Source organism: Bombina bombina, chromosome 6 (genome assembly GCF_027579735.1).
Source record: "Bombina bombina isolate aBomBom1 chromosome 6, aBomBom1.pri, whole genome shotgun sequence".
Lineage (NCBI taxonomy): Eukaryota > Metazoa > Chordata > Amphibia > Anura > Bombinatoridae > Bombina > Bombina bombina.
Window position 1 is genome coordinate 839,906,239 of NC_069504.1, and position 16,002 is coordinate 839,922,240.

The 16,002-nt window shown below is 36.0% G+C and overlaps 1 protein-coding gene across 1 annotated transcript; it reads left to right on the forward strand.

Annotated features, from left to right (window-relative positions):
• The first annotated feature begins 106 nt into the window (after positions 1-106).
• SNRPG (small nuclear ribonucleoprotein polypeptide G) lies at positions 107-15,224 on the forward strand. Its single transcript, XM_053716102.1, has 4 exons — positions 107-224; positions 2,497-2,519; positions 3,131-3,255; positions 15,036-15,224. The coding sequence occupies exons 1-4, from the start codon at positions 193-195 to the stop codon at positions 15,084-15,086; spliced, it is 231 nt and encodes a 76-aa protein (XP_053572077.1). The 5' UTR covers positions 107-192; the 3' UTR covers positions 15,087-15,224.
• The last annotated feature ends 778 nt before the right edge of the window (positions 15,225-16,002 follow it).

Here is a 16,002-nt window from a genome sequence, read left to right on the forward strand (position 1 = left end):
TTAAAAATTGCCCAATCAAAGATGGCAGATTCTAGCGTAAATGCAAATACGTACCCGTGATGTCTACAGCGATGATTGGTGCATAGATAACACGCATTTTGCGGCAGTTGCGTAGTTACGTTTTTAGACGTCTGGGTTTCGGTGTAGGCAGCGTTTTGTGCAAGGCGGCTACACAGCACACGAGGAGAGAAGATGAGTAAAGCGCACCCGCCTGAGCTAAAGAAGTAAGTTGTACAGGGAGGGAAATAGATGAAGGGGAATATCTATCTGGGTAAATACGTTGCCTACTTTTTAATCCCTTTAGAGAACAACTGAGAGTTGGAGGGCGTTAAGGCCTGAAAATTTCGTTGTCTGATGTATATTTTTGAGCGCCTTTCTATCTTGTTTTACCTCCGTCCTTTGTGGGGGCTGTTGGTATATACAGACCGTGATAATTTGTACCAGGAGGCACTTTAATAAGAAACTTTGCAAAAAACCCTTAATTACTTGTTTAGATTTGACAATGACGACACAAATTAACGTTGCTGATCACCTCGGGGGTAATTGGATTTGGGGTTAAAAAAATACAACTACTAATCCACGAAGCCTATTTTTTTTCCTATGATTCAGGCAGCATAAATAAGATTTTTTTTTTTTTTAAAGTTTCCAACCTTCATTGTTAAGTTTGCTTTGTCTTCCTTAGAAATACAAGTGAATAAGTTCAGGGGCATGTATGTAGCTGGAGCAATATAAAGCAGCAGTTTTGCAAGAATACTTGTAACAAAATTCTACATTAGGAAGAGCACTAGATGGGAGCACTGTTTGCTGCCATGCAGTGCTTCCTGCATGTGCCCAACCTAGGTATGCACTTCAACAGAGAATACCATGGGAATAAAGCAGATTTGATAACCTAAGTAATTTGGAAACTTGTTTAAAGGAACAGTATACATCAATTTTCATTTAATTGCATGTAATCTATAAAGAATAATATGCACAGATATATAAAAATCCAGTATAAAACCTTTTAAAACTTACTTAGAAGCTCCCAATTTAGAACTGTTGATGAGATTAGCCTGGGACACCAACTGAAAGGGGCTGAGAGCAGAACCTCTCCTCTCTCCTGCATATGAAAATACAGATTATCCAAATAAGTATTTATACATCAGTATACATCTAAAACTTCGGGGCTTGTTTAGGATTTTGAAAATCAGCACAATGTTAATTAAAAAAAAATAAGCAAAACTATACATTTTTTACAAAAACACACCCAGATTTGCTATATAAATGTATCTAGAAAACATTTATGTAAAGAAAATCTAGTGTGCAATGTCCCTTTAATGATACCGTAAAGTCAAAACTACTTTTTCATTATAAAGATATTACATGCAGTTTTAAATATCTTTCTAATTTACTTCTATTATCTAATTTGCTTCATTCTTGTGGTATTTGTTGAAAAGCATATATTGGTAGTCTGACACAGAAATACACTACTGGAAGTTTGTGGCTGATTGGGGACTACACACATGCCTCTAGTGTTCAGTTAGGTCCCAGGAGTGCATTATTGCTACGTCAAAGAATATTTCATCGTGATTTTCTTATAGATTACTATAACACCTTAATTTTTCATTAAAACATTTAACACTACAGAATCTTAAAGGGACATGAAACACACATTTTTTTCCTTCATGATTTAGAAAGAGAATGCAATTTTAAACAACTTTCTAGTTTACTTCTATTATCTAATTTGTTTTATTTTCTTGATATTCTTTGCTGAAAAGCATATCTAGATAGGCTCAGTAGCTGCTGATTGGTTCATGCACATAGAAGCCTTGTGTGATTGGCTCACCCATGTGCATTGCTTTTTCTTTAACTAAGAATATCTAAAAAATGAAGCAAAATAAATATAAGTAAATTGTAATGTTGTTTAAATTTGTATTCTCTATCTGAATAATGAAAGAAAATTTAAGGGTTTAGTATCCCTTTAATGTATATGTTTCTCATTGACCAATACAGGCTGAGAGCATTAAAATACACACAACAAACCCATTTTAAATAAAACAAGTACAAACAGATGTGGGTTTTTGTGCAGATCAGTGATCTCCACAAAGATATGACTGTCTTTTTACATTGCTCCTTCCTTCCTTTCTGTATCAGCTCATATGAATCTATAGTAACTATTTTAAACTTGAACAATAATAAAGTACACTGCCATATAATTATCGTGCATTTACCCAAAACAATCTGCTCAACTCAAATCATTTATTCTCACTAAATACCACACTTGGGGTAGGGGGGGCTTTAAACTACAGTGTAAGGGTGTTTTTTCCCCAAACTATGTATGTCTATGCTTTTAGCTTTTCCTCATCCACATTTGTCTAGTACTGAGTATAGTCAGTGTTCTGTTATTGTTGTAATGTAAGTTGCTAACATTTCTTACAAATTTAAAAATAAATTGCTGTTTCCTACCTAAAAACATAACTTTTTATATATATATTTTTTTTTTTCTTCTCTCCCCAGGTTCATGGACAAGAAGTTGTCCTGTAAGTATTCATTATTTTCCTTTGTCACACTTGTTTAAAGTATAAATACAAATTAGCCTTAAAAGAAAAAACATTGTACAGGTAAAAAAAAAAAATCTTTTTTTTCCCAAATGGCTTGGGACCAGAAAAGGTTTGAATTTTGAAATAAGCTGGTAAGCGTAATATTATTGTAATGTAGGGATTACCCTCCCACCTGATTCCTCCCAAATAGCTTTCTCCAACCCACACTCCTCACCACCATCTTAGCTGCAGACTGTCTGCCAGCACCTAAGCGTTTTTTTTTTTTTTGTGTTTTTTTTTTATCCCTTCCAAACCTCTCTAACCCTCCCCCTCCTATTAGTTGCAGCCATCTTAGGTACTGGTAGCTATCTGCCAGTAGTACCCAATGTATAGTGTATGTATGTGTATATATATATATGTATATATGTATATATATATATGTATGTATATATATGTATATATATGTATGTATATGTATGTATATATATATGTATGTATGTGTGTATATGTATATATGTATATGTGTGTATGTATGTGTGTATGTATATATATAATTTTTTTTGTGTGTGTAGTGGTTTTTTTTTTTTTTAATTTCTTTAACTGTTTTCTAGTGAAATTAAATGGTGGAAGGCATGTCCAAGGCATCTTACGTGGATTTGACCCCTTCATGAACTTGGTGGTAGATGAAAGCACAGAGGTGGCACCAAGTGGACACCAAAACAACATTGGCATGGTGGTGGGTATATTTGTTACTTTTCTTCTTGTAAAACAGGGCCTGCTCTGGGTTCTGGCATTAGATATATTTCTTTCATATAAATGGCGAGAGTCCACAAGCTGTTATGCATGGGATATACATTCCTACCAGGAGGTGGCAAATTTTCCCAAATCTCAAAAGCCTATAAAAACCCTAGCACCTCACTCATACCTTAGTTTTTACTTTTCTTCCATTGGAGGTGGTTGAAGTAAGATGATGTGCTTGATTTCTTCAGTGAAAGGTGCTTCAGAGCATATTGAAGCCCAGTTCCCCTCAGAGTACAGTGCTTGTCAGAGGTATTTGATTGGAGTACTGCCCCATGATATTATGTTTTTCGCCTAATCGGAAATCCACCAGAATTTTTGTTTAAAAAGAAAGATAATCCCTTTATTACCCATTCGCCAGTTTTGCATAACCAACACGGTTACAATAATACACATTTTACCTCTAATTACCTTGTATCTAAGTTTCTGCTGACTACCCCCTTATTTCAGTTCTTTTGTCAGACTTCAATTTTAGCCAATCAGTGCTCACTCCTAGGTCACTTCATGTTCATGAGCTCAATGTTATCTATATGAAACATATGAACTAATGCCCTCTAGTGATCAAAATGCATTCAGATTAAAGGCAGTGTTCAAGGTCTAAGAAATTAGCATATGAACATTCAAGGTTTAGCTTTCAACTAAGAATACCAAGAGAACAAAACAAAATTGGTGATAAAAGTAAATTGGGAAGTTTTTAAAATTACATGTCCTACTTAAATCATGTTTTTTTTTTTTTTTTTTTTTTTTTTTTTTTTAAAGGCAATGAATTTTAAAACAGATTTTCAGGGATGTGTGATGTCCCCTTTTTTTCTATAATTAAAACTTTGACTTGCTCATCAAGCTGTGGGACTGATTACAAAAAGACCCATAGACTTTTTAACCCCTTAACGACCAGTGTCGTTCCCTGTGCGACACTGGTAGTTATGCCCTGTACATTGCTGTAGTCCTGGGCTTCTCTCTGCCGTGATTTCGCTATTTTTATCGAGATCGCACTATTTCTGAATATCTTATGAGTGGGGCACTGCAGAAATAGATTTGCTGAGTTACCGATAGAGTGAGGGCCACTCTGCACCGGACAGCGGTGGTGCCGATCATTGGTGGGCGGGAGCCATAGCAGGTGAGCGGCCCATCACTGCAGGTACTTCCGGATCCTGTGGGGGTGGGTGTGCACGAATGCGCAAGCTATTAAATAAAATGTTAGTCTCTGGGAAGGAGGTAGAGGGGGAATAATTAAATAGTTCTTTGGAAAGGGATCTGGGAGAGAGACCCCTTGAGACCTTCTAATTACCAAAATGTAATGCTAAAGCCATAATGTCTGCTATTTCTGAACAAAGGGGTTCCCAGAGAAGCATTTACCACTGTTTTTGCCATAATAGCACAAGCTGTTTGTAAATAATTTCAGTGAGAAACCTAAAGTTTGTGATAGTTAAAAAAAAATATTTTTTTAATTTGATCGCATTTGGCGGTAAAATGGTGGCATGAAATATACCAAAATGGGCCTAGATCAATACTTTTTGGGTTGTCTATACTAAAAGAAAAAAAATTATATACATGTCAAGGGATATTCAGGGATTCCTGACAGATATCAGTGTTACAATGTAACTATTGCTAATTTTGAGAGAGAAAAATGGTTTGGAAATAGCAAAGGGCTACTTGTATTTATTGCCCTATAACTTGCAAAGAACATGTAAACATTGGGTATTTCTAAACTCGGGACAAAATTTAGTAACTATTTAGCATGGGTGTTTTTTGGTGGTTGTAGATGTGTAACAGATTTTGGGGGTCAGTTAGAAAAGGTGGGGAGGGTTTCAAGTTTCTTTTTTTTTTTTTTTTTTTTAATAGTAAGGAGAATAATGGTATCTTTAGAAAGTCCATTTAATGGCGAGAAAAACGGTATATAATGTGTGGGTACAGTAAATGAGTAAGAGGAAAATTACAGAAACACAAGCACAGCAGAAATGTAAAAATAGCTCTGGTCCTTAAGGATAGAATTGAATAAACGTAATTTTATGTAAGAATTTATCTGATAAATTAATTTCTTTCATATTGGCAAGAGTCCATGAGCTAGTGACGTATGGGATATACAATCCTACCAGGAGGGGCAAAGTTTCCCAAACCTCAAAATGCCTATAAATACACCCCTCACCACACCCACAATTCAGTTTAACAAATAGCCAAGTAGTGGGGTGATAAGAAAGGAGCGAAAGCATCAACAAGGAATTGGAATAATTGTGCTTTATACAAAAAAAATCATAACCACCATGCCTCATAGACTCTTGCCAATATGAAAGAAATGAATTTATCAGGTAAGTTCTTACATAAATTGTTTTCTTTCATGTAATTGGCAAGAGTCCATGAGCTAGTGACGTATGGGATATCAATACCCAAGATGTTGACCTCCATGAAAGTCACTAGAAAGGGAGGAATAAAATAAAAAAAACAGCCATTTTCCGCTGAAAAAATAACCCACAACCCAAATCATAAGTTTATTCTTTTAATGACAAGAAAAACTTAAAACATCAGCAGAAGAATCAAACTGAAACAGCTGCCTGAAGAACTTTTCTACCAAAAACTGCTTCTGAAGAGGCAAATACATCAAAACGGTAGAATTTAATAAATGTATGCAAAGAGGGACCATGTTGCCGCTTTGCAAATCTGATCAATGGAAGCTTCATTTTTAAAAGCCCACAAAGTGGAGATTGATCTAGTAGAATGAGCTGTAATTCTCTGAGGCGGGGTCTTACCCGACTCCAAATAAGCTTGATGAATCAAAAGCTTTAACCAAGAAGCCAAGGAAATAGCAGAAGCCTTCTAACCTTTCCTAGGCCCAGTGAATAAAACAAATAGACTGGAAGTCTTCCTGAAATCTTTAGTAGCTTCAACATAATATTTCAAAGCTCTTACCACATACAGAGAATGTAAGGATCTTTCCAAAGAATTGGGACATAAGGAAGGGACAACAATTTCTCTACTTATGTTAGAATTCACAACCTTAGGTAAAAATTGAAATGAAGTCCGCAAAACCGCCTTATCCTGATGAAAAATCAGAAAAGGAGACTCGCAAGAAAGAGCAGATAGCTCAAAAACTCTAGCAGAAGAGATGGCCAAAAGGAACAACACTTTCCAAGAAAGTAGTTTAATGTCCAAAGAATGCATAGGCTCAAATGGAGGAGCTTGAAGAGCCCCCAGAACCAAATTCAAACTCCAAGGAGGAGAAATTGACTTAATGACAGGTTTTATACGAACCAAAGCTTGTACAAAACAATGAATATCAGGAAGATTAGCAATCTTTCTGTGAAAAAGAACAGAAAGAGCAGAGATTTGTCCTTTCAAGGAACTTGCAGACAAACCTTTATCCAAACCATCCTGAAGAAACTGTAAAATTCTAAAAGAATGCCAAGAGAATTTATGAGAACACCATGAAATGCAAGTCTTCCAAACTCTATAAATCTTTCTAGAGACAGATTTACAGTATTAATCACTGAGTCAGAGAAACCTCTGACTTGGCACTAAGCGTTCAATTTCATACCTTCAAATTTAATGATTTGAGATCCTGATGGAAAAATGGCCAAGGTTGGCAACTGGACATCCGAACATGATCCGCATACCAAAACCTGTGTGGCCATGCTGGAGCCACCAGCAACAAACTATTGTTCCATGATTTTGGAGATCACTCTTGTAAGGAGAACTAGAGGCGGAAAGATGTAAGCAGGTTGATAACACCATGGAAGTGTCAGCGCAGCCACTGCTTCCGCCTGAACATACCTGGACAGGTATCTGGGAGGTTTCTTGTTTAGATGAGAGGCCATCAGATCTATCTCTGGAACACAGAGTATCAAAATATAAAATGAGAGGGCGCTAAAAGCAAGAATAAATACCACACTTAATCTCTAAAAAATTATGAGTTTAATAAACATAATTAAACATATATATAGCAAGTAAAAATTACTAACATCAAAAAATTGAAGGGACGTCTCCCTATAAAAAATTAATCTTAAAAATACCACCAATATATTCCAAAAAAATGTTAAAATTCCATTTATCATCCGTTTATATAAGGACAAAAAAGTATAGTCAAATCGATGTAGGCCACTGGTAATTGCAATAAAATTGATCCGCAAATGCTCAGGGACCAGCAGTTGGTAATGATCCAAAAAATGATTAACAATGTTGCATAACACTTTCAGTCACTTTGTGGCAGTTCTTAAATAGATGAGTGCCTAAAGTTTAAAGACAGCGTTCCACCTTTTATATGCAATTATCAAAAGTACTTGTGTATATGTTAAGAAGGGCGCTCCAGGGCGTCTTACCGTTTTCTTTTGTCGGCTAAAAGCAGGCCGCTCAGCTAATGTAGTAAAGGTTCACCCGTGGTGATTGAGTGATATTCAAGCTTCCAGGTAAACTCCCACTAAGGTTTAACATTCTCACAGCAAGCCGTTCTGACCACACTGGTGGTGGTTTCCTTTCGGTGGTTGAGCACGGTAGTGGTCCGTGTCACTGGCTGGATCTGTCCTGACTGAGGTTAACACCTTACTTTGTGACTTTTAGTAACAACGGCTCCAGGACAAAATAGAAATTCAGGCAGCATGAAGTAACGGAGAATGTCAGTGAGTCCCGCACTTAGCGTGTATCACGCGCGGGGTAAAAAGAACTAGGTACCTAGTGTCAGATATTTGCTCTTAGCAGGATAAGCAACTCTCCTACGCGTTTCACCCAGGTGTGGGCTTTCTCAAGATAAAAGTTGCTCCCAGAACAAAGTTTAAAAACCTGCTGCTTCTCTTCTATTGGTCCGAGTTCTAATTGCTTTAAAAGGTGGACTTCGTTTTAAGGTGGATTGTCCGTTTCTTCAACATACTAGGAATTTGGCACTTGTTTAACCATCTTGGAATATTTAAAAATATTATAAATATTTTGCTTAAAGAAATTGGTATAACTTTAAAACATTTTATTTGGTGGTATTATAAAATTGATTGGTATTTATAAATATGTTAAAAAACTAAATAATATTCACAAAATTGCAATAGTATATTTCAACACAAAATTGATTATTTAAAAAATAAATAAATAAATGAATTAGAGGATCAAGACCTTGTTTCTCGTATTGGCATTGTATGATATAACTACATAATTGTTATCACATGGATTTGTGTGTAATCCATATATCCTAGATTATTTCTAAATATTAGGAATACGCATATTTGGAACAAGGAATTTCTTATATTTGGGAAAAAATAGAAATGATAAATATGATGGTCTAGCTTCCTCCAATCATAATATATGTGAGGATTTTAATGAGTTTATCATAACTGTCTCTGGGAAGAATTATATTCCTAAAAAAGGGGACAGATCCATTTCTGAATTTAACCCAGCAGGGTGAAGGGACATAATTTGAAGGGTTTCTTTCCATGTCATTTATGTAGAGCATGCAAATATAGTACGAAGAGCAGCTCCATAAACATAACCGAAAAAATGGAAAAACTAGATATTAAAAATATAATAAGATGCTCACAGAAGGGAGTGATATATGTTATAAAATGTTCATGTAATTTAGTGTATTTTGGAGAAACAACAAGAATGTTACGTGATAGGATTAGGGAACACCTATGCAATATTGAGAAAGGTAATTTAGACACTCACCTTTATAAACATTTTAGAGACATTCATAACAACAACTTAGAACACTTTAAATTCTGGGGTATCCACATAGTAAAAGGGGATTGGAGAGGAGGAAATTTTGTAAATAAACTCCTCAAAAAAGAAGCTGAATTTATTTATAAGTATAACTCCCTTCACCCTGCTGGGTTAAATTCAGAAATGGATCTGTCCCCTTTTTTAGGAATATAATTCTTCCCAGAGACAGTTATGATAAACTCATTAAAATCCTCACATATATTATGATTGGAGGAAGCTAGACCATCATATATTTATCATTTCTATTTTTTCCCAAATATAAGAAATTCCTTGTTCCAAATATGCGTATTCCTAATATTTAGAAATAATCTAGGATATATGGATTACACACAAATCCATGTGATAACAATTATGTAGTTATATCATACAATGCCAATACGAGAAACAAGGTCTTGATCCTCTAATTCATTTATTTATTTATTTTTTAAATAATCAATTTTGTGTTGAAATATACTATTGCAATTTTGTGAATATTATTTAGTTTAACATATTTATAAATACCACCAATCAATTTTATAATACCACCAAATAAAATGTTTTAAAGTTATACCAATTTCTTTAAGCAAAATATTTATAATATTTTTAAATATTCCAAGATGGTTAAACAAGTGCCAAATTCCTAGTATGTTGAAGAAACGGACAATCCACCTTAAAATGAAGTCCACCTTTTAAAGCAATTAGAACTCGGACCAATAGAAGAGAAGCAGCAGGTTTTTAAACTTTGTTCTGGGAGCAACTTTTATCTTGAGAAAGCCCACACCTGGGTGAAACGCGTAGGAGAGTTGCTTATCCTGCTAAGAGCAAATATCTGACACTAGGTACCTAGTTCTTTTTACCCCGCGCGTGATACACGCTAAGTGCGGGACTCACTGACATTCTCCGTTACTTCATGCTGCCTGAATTTCTATTTTGTCCTGGAGCCGTTGTTACTAAAAGTCACAAAGTAAGGTGTTAACCTCAGTCAGGACAGATCCAGCCAGTGACACGGACCACTACCGTGCTCAACCACCGAAAGGAAACCGCCACCAGTGTGGTAAGAACGGCTTGCTGTGAGACGGTTAAACCTTAGTGGGAGTTTACCTGGAAGCTTGAATATCACTCAATCACCACGGGTGAACCTTTACTACATAAGCTGAGCGGCCTGCTTTTAGCCGACAAAAGAAAACGGTAAGACGCCCTGGAGCGCCCTTCTTAACATATACACAAGTACTTTTGATAATTGCATATAAAAGGTGGAACGCTGTCTTTAAACTTTAGGCACTCATCTATTTAAGAACTGCCACAAAGTGACTGAAAGTGTTATGCAACATTGTTAATCATTTTTTGGATCATTACCAACTGCTGGTCCCTGAGCATTTGCGGATCAATTTTATTGCAATTACCAGTGGCCTACATCGATTTGACTATACTTTTTTGTCCTTATATAAACGGATGATAAATGGAATTTTAACATTTTTTTGGAATATATTGGTGGTATTTTTAAGATTAATTTTTTTATAGGGAGACGTCCCTTCAATTTTTTGATGTTAGTAATTTTTACTTGCTATATATATGTTTAATTATGTTTATTAAACTCATAATTTTTTAGAGATTAAGTGTGGTATTTATTCTTGCTTTTAGCGCCCTCTCATTTTATATTTTGATACTCCGTTTTCTATATAGCCATTTGGAGAGGTGGTTAGGGAGAGGCCTGGATTAATTTTTAGACCGTAGCGCTTTATAACACTTGTTTTTTCACTATCTCTGGAACACCCCACATCTGAACAATCTGAGAAAACACATCTGGGTGGAGAGACCACTCCCCCGGATGTAAAGTCTGATGGCTGAGGTAATCTGCCTCCCAATTGTCTACACCTGGGATATGCACCGCAGAGGTTAGACAGGAGCTGGATTCCGCCCAAGCAAGTATCAGAGATTTCTTTCATGGCTTGGGGACTGTGAGTCCCACCCTGATGATTGACATGTGCCACAGTTGTGATATTGTCTGTCTGAAAGCAAATGAACGGTTCTCTCCAACAGAGGCCAAAACTGAAGAGCTCTGAAAATTCTAAAATATTGATTGGTAATCTCGCCTCTTGAGATTTCCAAACCCCTTGTGCTGTCATTGATCCCCAAACAGTTACCTAACCTGAAAGACTTGCATCTGTAGTTGTCACAGACCAGGTTGGCCAAACAAAAGAAGCCCCTTGAACTAAACGCTGGTGATTTAACCACCACGTCAGAGTGTCGAACATTGGGATTTAAGGATATTAATTGTGATATCTTTATATAATCCCTGCACCATTGATTCAGCATACAAAGCTGGAGAGGTCTCATGTGAAAAGGAGCAAAAGGAATCACGTCCGATGCTGCAGTCATGAGGCCTAAAACTTCCATGCACATAGCCACTGAAGGGAATGACTGAAGGTGCCGACAGGCTGCAACCAATTTCAAACGTCTCTTGTCTGTTAGATTCAGTGTCCATGACTCTGTCTTTATCTGTAAACCTAAAAAGGTGACCCTTGTTTGAGGAATCAAACTTTTTGGTAAATTGATCCTCCAACCATGTTTTTTGAAGAACCAACACTAGTTGATTCATGTGAGATTCTGCAGAATGTAAAGACTGAGCTAGTACAAAGATATCGTCCAAATAAGGAAACACCGCAATACCCTGTTCTCTGATTAGAGAGTAGGGCACCTAGAACCTTTGAAAAGATTATTGGAGCTGTTGCTAGGCCAAACGGAAGAGCAACAAATTGGTAATGCTTGTCTAGAAAAGAGAATCTCAGGGACTGATCTGGATGAATCGGAATATGAAGGTATGCATCCTGCAAGTCAATTGTGGACATATGTCCTCACTGAACAAAATGCAGAATAGTCCTTATAGTCACCATCTTGAAAGTTGGTACTCTTACATAACTATTCAAAATTTTCAGATCCAGAACTGGTCTGAATGATTTTTCCTTCTTTGGGACAATGAATGGATTTGAATAAAACCCCAGACCTTGTTCCTGAAAAGGAAATGGCATGATTACCCCTGAAAACTCCTGGTCTGAAACACACTTCAGGAAAGCCTGAGCTTTTGCTGGGATGCGTGAGAAAAAAATCTTCTCACAGGAGGTCTTACTCTGAATCCTATTTGATACCCTTGACAAGACAAGGCTCTGAATCCATTGATTTTGGACAGAATTCATCCAAATATCCTTGAAAAACCAATCTGTCCCCTACCAGCTGAGCTAGAATGAGGGCCGCACCTTCATGCGAACTTAGGGGCTGACTTTGGTTTCTTAAATGGCTTGGATTTATTCCAATTTGAGGAAGGCTTCCAATTGGAAACAGATTCCTTGGGGGAAGGATTAGGTTTTTGTTCCTTATTTTGACGAAAGGAACAAAAATGGTTAGAAGCCTTAGATTTACCCTTAGGTTTTTTTTTATCCTGAGGCAGAAAAACTCCCTTTCCCCCAGTAACAATTGAAATAGAATCCAACTGAGAAACAAATAAATTACCTTGGAAAGAAAGAGTAATCTAGACTTAGATGTCATGTCAGCATTCCAAGATTTAAGCCACAAAGCTCTTCTAGCTAAAATAGCTAAAGACATGGATCTAACATCAATTTTGATTTCAAAAATGGCATCACAAATAAAATGATTATCCTATCGCAGTAAGCGAATAATGCTAGATATGTCAGAATCCAATTCTTGTTGCACTACATTTTCCAACTAAAAAGTTGATGCAGCCGCAACATCAGCCAAAGAAATTGCAGGTCTGAGAAGATGACCTGAATATAAAGGCTTTCCTTAGATAAGATTCAAGCTTCCTATCTAAAGGAAGTACTATCTTCCATAGGAATAGTGGTACGTTTAGCAAAAGTAGAAATAGCCCCATCAACTTTGGGGACTTTTTCCCAAAACTCTATAGAAATTGCTGGTAAAGGATACCTTATTTTTTTTTTTTTTTTTTTTACCTTGAAGGAATAAAATAAGTACCTGGCTTATTCCATTACTTAGAAATCATATCAGAAATAGCATCAGGAATAGGAAAAACCTCTGGAGTAACCACAGGAGGTTTAAAAACAGCATTTAAATGTTTACTAGACTTAACGTCAAGAGGACTGGTTTCCTCAATATCCAAAGTAATTAACGCTTCTTTTAATAAAGAATGAATATACTCAATTTTAAATAAGTAGATATGTCAGTGTCTATCTGAGGAAGGATCTTCTGTATCAGATCCTCATCAGAGGAGGATCAATTATAAGGTTGGTGAAGTTTCAAATGACCGACAACATGAGACATTTTAAAAGACCTTTTACGTTTATTAGAAGGCGGAAATGCAGACAAAGCCTTGTGAATAGAATCAGTAACAAATTCTTTAAAATTCATAGGTATTTCATGTACATTAGAAGTTGAAGGAACTGCAACTGGCAATGTACTATTACTGATGGACACATTCTCTGCATGTAAAAGTTTATCATGACAACTATTACAAATGATATTCAGAGATATAATTTCCACAATCTTACAACAAATGCACTTAGCTTTGGTAGAACCGATATCAGGCAGCAAAGTTCCAACAGATACTTCTGAGGCAGGATCAGATTGCGACATCTTGCAAAATGTAAAAGAAAAGACATATACGGAAATTGATTATTTTGCTTTATATGACAGTTTCAGGAATGGGAAAAAATGCAAATAGCATAGCCCTCTGACATAGAAAGAGGCAAACGGCAATGGGGTATTAAATTAATAAAAAAATTTGGCGGCAAGTATGACGCACAATGTAACTGAAAAATTTTTGGCGCCAACAATATCAGGAAACGAGACACTTGCGTCACTAATGACGCAACAGTGTGTAAGGCTTCGGCGTCAACTACGGCGCCGGAAATGACTAACTTGCGTCAACTGACATACTTTTCGCGCCAAAAAATGATGCAATAAAGTCTAGCATTTGGCACACCCCACGGGCCTAGTACTGCCCGCAATTTGCAAGAAAAAAATGTAGTCAATTTGAAAAAGACTAAACCCCAGGTAAGAAAAATATTTCTTAATGTTTTCCCTAAATATGAAACTGACAGTCTGCACAAGGAAATACATGAACCTGACTCATGGCAAATATAAGTACAATACATATATTTAGAACTTTATATAAATGCATAAAAGGCCAAACCATAGCTGGGGTGTCTTAAATAATAATAAAAAATTACTTACCGAAAACACACCCATCCACATATAGCAGATAGCCAAACCAGTACTGAAACAGTTATCAGTGGTAATGGTATATGAGTATATCGTCGATCTGAAAAGGGAGGTATGAGATGAATTTCTACGACCGATAACAGAGAACCTATGAAATAGATCTCCCGTGAGGAAAACTATTGCATTCAATAGGTGATACTCCCTTCACATCCCTTTGACATTCGCTGTACTCTGAGTGGAATCTGGCTTCAGATTGCTGAGAAGCGCATGTCAAAGTAGAAATTTTAGTACAAACCTTACTTCACCACCTCCATAGGAGGCAAAATTTGTTTAAAACTGAATTGTGGGTGTGGTGAGGGGTGTATTTTATAGGCATTTTGAGTTTTGGGAAACTTTGCCCCTCCTGGTAGGATTGTATATCCCATACATCACTAGCTCATGGACTCTTGCCAATTGCATGAAAAATGTCCGGTCCTTAAGAGGTTAATAGTGATTGTTCTGTAGAGCATCATTAGATTTTTCAGTAGATCTAGATACAGCCTGTTAAAATAAACACTGCACATATACATGGTTTACAAAAAAAAAAAATTTTTTTTTCTCGTGGATATTTTTATTTAAAACTGCTATTCTAAACCCGGACAAATTCCAAAATATAGCTCAACCAATCTGTTTATCTATTTCCTTGAAATTTGTCACCTTTTAAACTGCACCCCATCTGCAGCATGAATGGAGAATTTTGTGTTTCATGTCCCTTTCACCATGGCTAAGTTCTTTGATGAAATATAATGTTCCTGATTTATACACTGCAGATACATTTTTTTTATTTTGTTGATCATATTCTTCTCATCTATTTAGGTTATACGAGGAAACAGTATCATAATGTTAGAAGCTTTGGAACGTGTATAGAAGCCTAAGAGAATGCAGCTGAGATGACCAACCCCTACCAGAAGCCCCTCTGTTTAAATTGTGTATTAGAAAAATGTGACTTTCAATTGCAAAATATTTTGTTTTGTTTTTTTGTATTAAAAACTTTTCGTTAGTTTAGTGTTGTGTATTGTATGTATATTCTTTTAATGCGCATCTTGTCTTAGCTCAAAAAGATACTTAGTGCTTGTTTTTTTTTTGTTTTTTTTTATGTTATTATTAAATGTCTTGCTGTATTTTGGGGAAAAGGTTCCAAGTTTCTTTAAACCATAAGAACAGGAGAAGTGGACCGAGCGCTACACCCAGGGACTTAAGCTTACTAACTATATAGCCTCCTAGTAGGCTAACAATATAAAAGTTAAAATGGGGAGAGAGTAAGCGCTAAAAGGCTAGTAAAAAGTACATTTTAATGCATATAAAAATTTACAAATGGCAATCAGACGCACGGATCCATGTCTGACTTAACAAAAAAATATATATAATAAACAAATCTAAAAGTATCTAAAAATATCCAATGGAGTAAAGCATGTGACGCTGACTTAGTGAACCAGTGATGAGGAGTTAGAAGGACATGTACATCCAATAATATAAACAACCTAAGTGAGTGATTGAGTGCACACTAGCTGTCAACAAAGCAAAATAGCATTCACAAAAAATAGTGTTCACAAAAATTGGCGTACATAAAAAATATTCAAATGTTCAACCGGTTATATGTAAGTGAATCCAGTAGTGTTTCCTCCAAAGTGACGTGTAGAAATATAACGTGAAGTCAATAATAGTAGAATGTAAACGTTGAGTGGGTCAAATTATTGTGGTTCAGCTTCTAAATTAAAAAAATTGTAAATCCGTGAGGTGTATAAAAAAATAAAAATAACTTGTGAAAAAATCCACGTGGAAA